Genomic DNA, 3,583 nt, shown 5'->3' with positions numbered 1-3,583 from the left:
ACCCAGGATAGTGGATCTCCAAAGGGCTGCAGTATTTCCATTTGTAACAATCTCAAATTGGATATAGGAAAATGGACAAGCTGTGTATTAACAAAATACAGGACTATCTTGTACAGTTTGCCTTTAAAAAAAGAAATTGTTGTGATTTAAGGCAGATATTTAAGGCAAGTGTTGCATTATGATCCTCAAATCAGGAAAAAAAAAATGTTTCCCTACCCCACAAGTAATTATAACTGTTGGAAACATGTTCTTATAGAATTTGCCATATGCTCAGAAGCTGAGCTGTTTTACTAGAAAATTACACAAGTCTGACTAACTTTGTACTCATACTAAGAGGCTTTCAAGCTTGCCTGCTGGGTTTTATTTCAGGCACCTGCATGTTGCAAAAAGCAACTGTTTCCATACTTCCTTTGACTATTACGAGAAGATAATTCCTGCCCCAGATTTTGTTACTTTAGAGAAAAACTCATTTCAAACTTAACCCCAGAATATGGCTCATATTCTCCTGGAATATTCAGGTAGATTTTCACTTGAACACTTAAGCCAAGTTTTAGGAGTCTGGGTACGCTAGAAGAGCCCAGTGAGGTTTCTGTATTAAGTAGGGGGAGGGAGGAGTTTACCTAGATTCTTCTCCCCTTAAATTGTTGGTAATTCAAGGCAGGAACCTCATCTGGGAATTAGACAAGATTGGGTTAGATAAAGTTCACATATTAATATCTTAAAGACCAACAGGGGTGAAAAAAATAAAAAAAGGAAAATTGAAAACTCCAAGACAGTAAATTTGAGATCAATTTTAGCTTTACTTTAAATTTGCATTTATGCATTTGTTTGCAAAAAGTATACCTGTCTTTTACATTACTGCATTCACTTTACTTTAGTCTCAAAGTAGTACATAAAAATAAACAATTCAAGCTTCTATATATTTTATTGTTTCTAAGCTTCTATAGGACAAGTGTGCAAACTTTAGGTTTCTCATCTCAAATCTCCACACACGAACTAAGCTAACCAAAAATGCTAGTCAGCATACACGCAAAATGCATTAAAGAGAAACCTCAAATAATGTTTTTTTTTAAAATCAAACTTTAGAACTAACCTTTTATAATTAAACTAAGTTGTTGCACCTTTTCTTTCATATGCATACACCGGGCTAAAGACTTCCAACAACAGATCTCGGACTTGGCACACGGACATCTCGAAGAAAAAAACAAAAGGGAAAAAAATGAAAAGGAAGAGAGAGAAAGGAAAAGAGGTTTATGCTGACTCGAGTGCAAGCTTAGTCCACTTCTTCGATGGTCGGTCCTCCAGAGGCTCCAGAACCGCCGCCGCCGCCGCCGCCAGGACCGCCTTGGTAAAGTTTGCTGATGATGGGGTTGCACACTCTTTCAAGCTCTTTCTGCTTGTGTTCATACTCATCTTTCTCTGCCATCTGGTTTCGGTCGAGCCAGTTGATCACCTCCTGACACTTGTCGAGGATCTTGTTTTTGTCCTGCTCGCTAATCTTGCCCCTCAGTTTCTCGTCTTCCACCGTCTGCTTGATGTTGTAGGTATAGGACTCCACGGCGTTTTTGGCCGCCACCCGGTCGCGATTAGCTTCATCTTCCGACTTGTACCGCTCCGCCTCCTGCACCATCCGGTCAATGTCGTCCTTGCTCAGACGACCTTTGTCGTTGGTGATGGTGATTTTGTTTTCCTTACCGGTGCTCTTGTCGGCGGCGGTGACGTTAAGGATGCCGTTGGCGTCGATGTCGAAGGTGACCTCGATCTGGGGGACCCCTCGGGGCGCTGGGGGAATCCCGGTCAGATCGAACTTGCCCAGCAGGTTATTGTCCTTTGTCATGGCCCGTTCGCCCTCATACACCTGCACCAGCACGCTGCTCTGGTTGTCCGAGTAGGTGGTGAAGGTCTGCGTCTGCTTAGTGGGGATCGTGGTGTTTCTCTTAATGAGTGGGGTCATGACACCGCCAGCTGTCTCTATGCCCAGCGACAACGGGGTCACGTCGAGTAGCAGCAGGTCTTGCACATTCTCCGATTTGTCCCCGATGAGGATGGCCGCCTGCACCGCCGCGCCGTAGGCCACCGCCTCGTCGGGGTTGATGCTCTTGTTCAGCTCCTTACCGTTGAAGAAATCCTGCAGCAACTTCTGGATCTTGGGGATGCGTGTGGAGCCGCCCACCAGCACAATCTCCTGGATCTGGCCCTTGTCCAGCTTGGCGTCGCGCAGAGCCTTCTCCACCGGCTCCAGGGTCCCGCGGAAGAGGTCTGCGTTGAGCTCCTCGAAGCGGGCGCGGGTGATGGACGTGTAGAAGTCCACGCCCTCGTACAGCGAGTCGATCTCGATGCTTGCCTGCGTGGACGAGCTCAAGGTGCGCTTGGCGCGCTCGCAGGCCGTGCGCAGCCGCCGCACGGCGCGCTTGTTGGGCCCAATGTCCTTTTTGTGTTTGCGCTTGAACTCCTCGGCGAGGTGGCTCACCATGCGGTTGTCGAAGTCCTCGCCGCCCAGGTGGGTGTCGCCGGCTGTGGACTTCACCTCGAAGATGCCATCCTCGATGGTCAGGATGGACACGTCAAAGGTGCCACCGCCCAGGTCAAAAATGAGCACGTTCTTCTCGCCACCTGCGCAGCCCTTCTTGTCCAGGCCGTAGGCGATGGCCGCCGCCGTGGGCTCGTTGATGATGCGCAGCACGTTGAGGCCAGTGATGGTGCCCGCGTCCTTGGTGGCCTGGCGCTGAGAGTCGTTGAAATAGGCCGGGACGGTGATGACCGCGCTCTGCACCTTGCCCCCCAGGTAGGCTTCCGCGATCTCCTTCATCTTAGTGAGGACCATGGAGGAGATCTCCTCCGGGAAGAAGGTCTTGATCTCCCCCTTGTACTCCACCTGCACCTTGGGCTTGCCTCCCTCGCTCACCACCCGGAACGGCCAGTGTTTCATGTCTGACTGCACCGTGGCGTCCTCGAACTTCCGCCCGATCAGCCTCTTGGCGTCGAAGATGGTGTTGGTGGGGTTCATGGCCACCTGGTTCTTGGCGGCGTCGCCGATGAGGCGCTCGGTGTCGGTGAAAGCCACGTAGCTGGGGGTGGTGCGGTTGCCCTGGTCGTTGGCGATGATCTCCACCTTGCCATGTTGGAAGACCCCCACACAGGAGTAGGTGGTGCCCAGGTCGATGCCAATAGCCGGGCCGCGGGCAGACATCCTGACTGAAAGACAGGCAAGCGACGTTAAAACGAGAAAAACAGGGAGAAGAAATTCGCGGCGTCAACTAACGGTCGCCTCGCACCGGCCTCCCAGAGCGCGACCAGCATTCCCCGCTCCACCCCCTCTTTCGGGCCCCCGGTCTTATAGCCGCCTTCTGCCGCCTCTGGAAACTCCCAGAACCAATCCGCTCCCGGGACCGCCCACACAAACTCTTCCTGCCCCGCCACAGGTTTGCCTGGGTCCGAGTGACCGCCCGGTGGCCCAACAGATTTCAAGTTGCGTGAGGGGCGGGACCCGGGTCCGCGCCAGGAGACTGAGGGGCCGCCGTTATGCAAATGAGGCTCCTCTCAGTCGCTCCACGGCGAGGTCCCGGCACCTCGCGCGCCGCCT

The 3,583-nt window shown here is 51.8% G+C and overlaps 1 protein-coding gene across 1 annotated transcript; it reads right to left on the bottom strand.

Annotated features, from left to right (window-relative positions):
* Positions 1–780: 780 nt before the first annotated feature.
* HSPA2 (heat shock 70kDa protein 2) lies at positions 781–3,583 on the bottom strand. Its single transcript, XM_012656191.1, has one exon. The coding sequence runs from the start codon at positions 3,188–3,190 to the stop codon at positions 1,274–1,276; it is 1,917 nt and encodes a 638-aa protein (XP_012511645.1). The 5' UTR covers positions 3,191–3,583; the 3' UTR covers positions 781–1,273.

The sequence above is a fragment of the Propithecus coquereli genome, unplaced genomic scaffold (assembly GCF_000956105.1).
Source record: "Propithecus coquereli isolate 6110/MARCELLA unplaced genomic scaffold, Pcoq_1.0 Scaffold5, whole genome shotgun sequence".
Classification (NCBI taxonomy): domain Eukaryota; kingdom Metazoa; phylum Chordata; class Mammalia; order Primates; family Indriidae; genus Propithecus; species Propithecus coquereli.
Note: the sequence above shows the minus strand (reverse complement) of the source record. Positions and strands in the feature narration are given on the sequence as shown.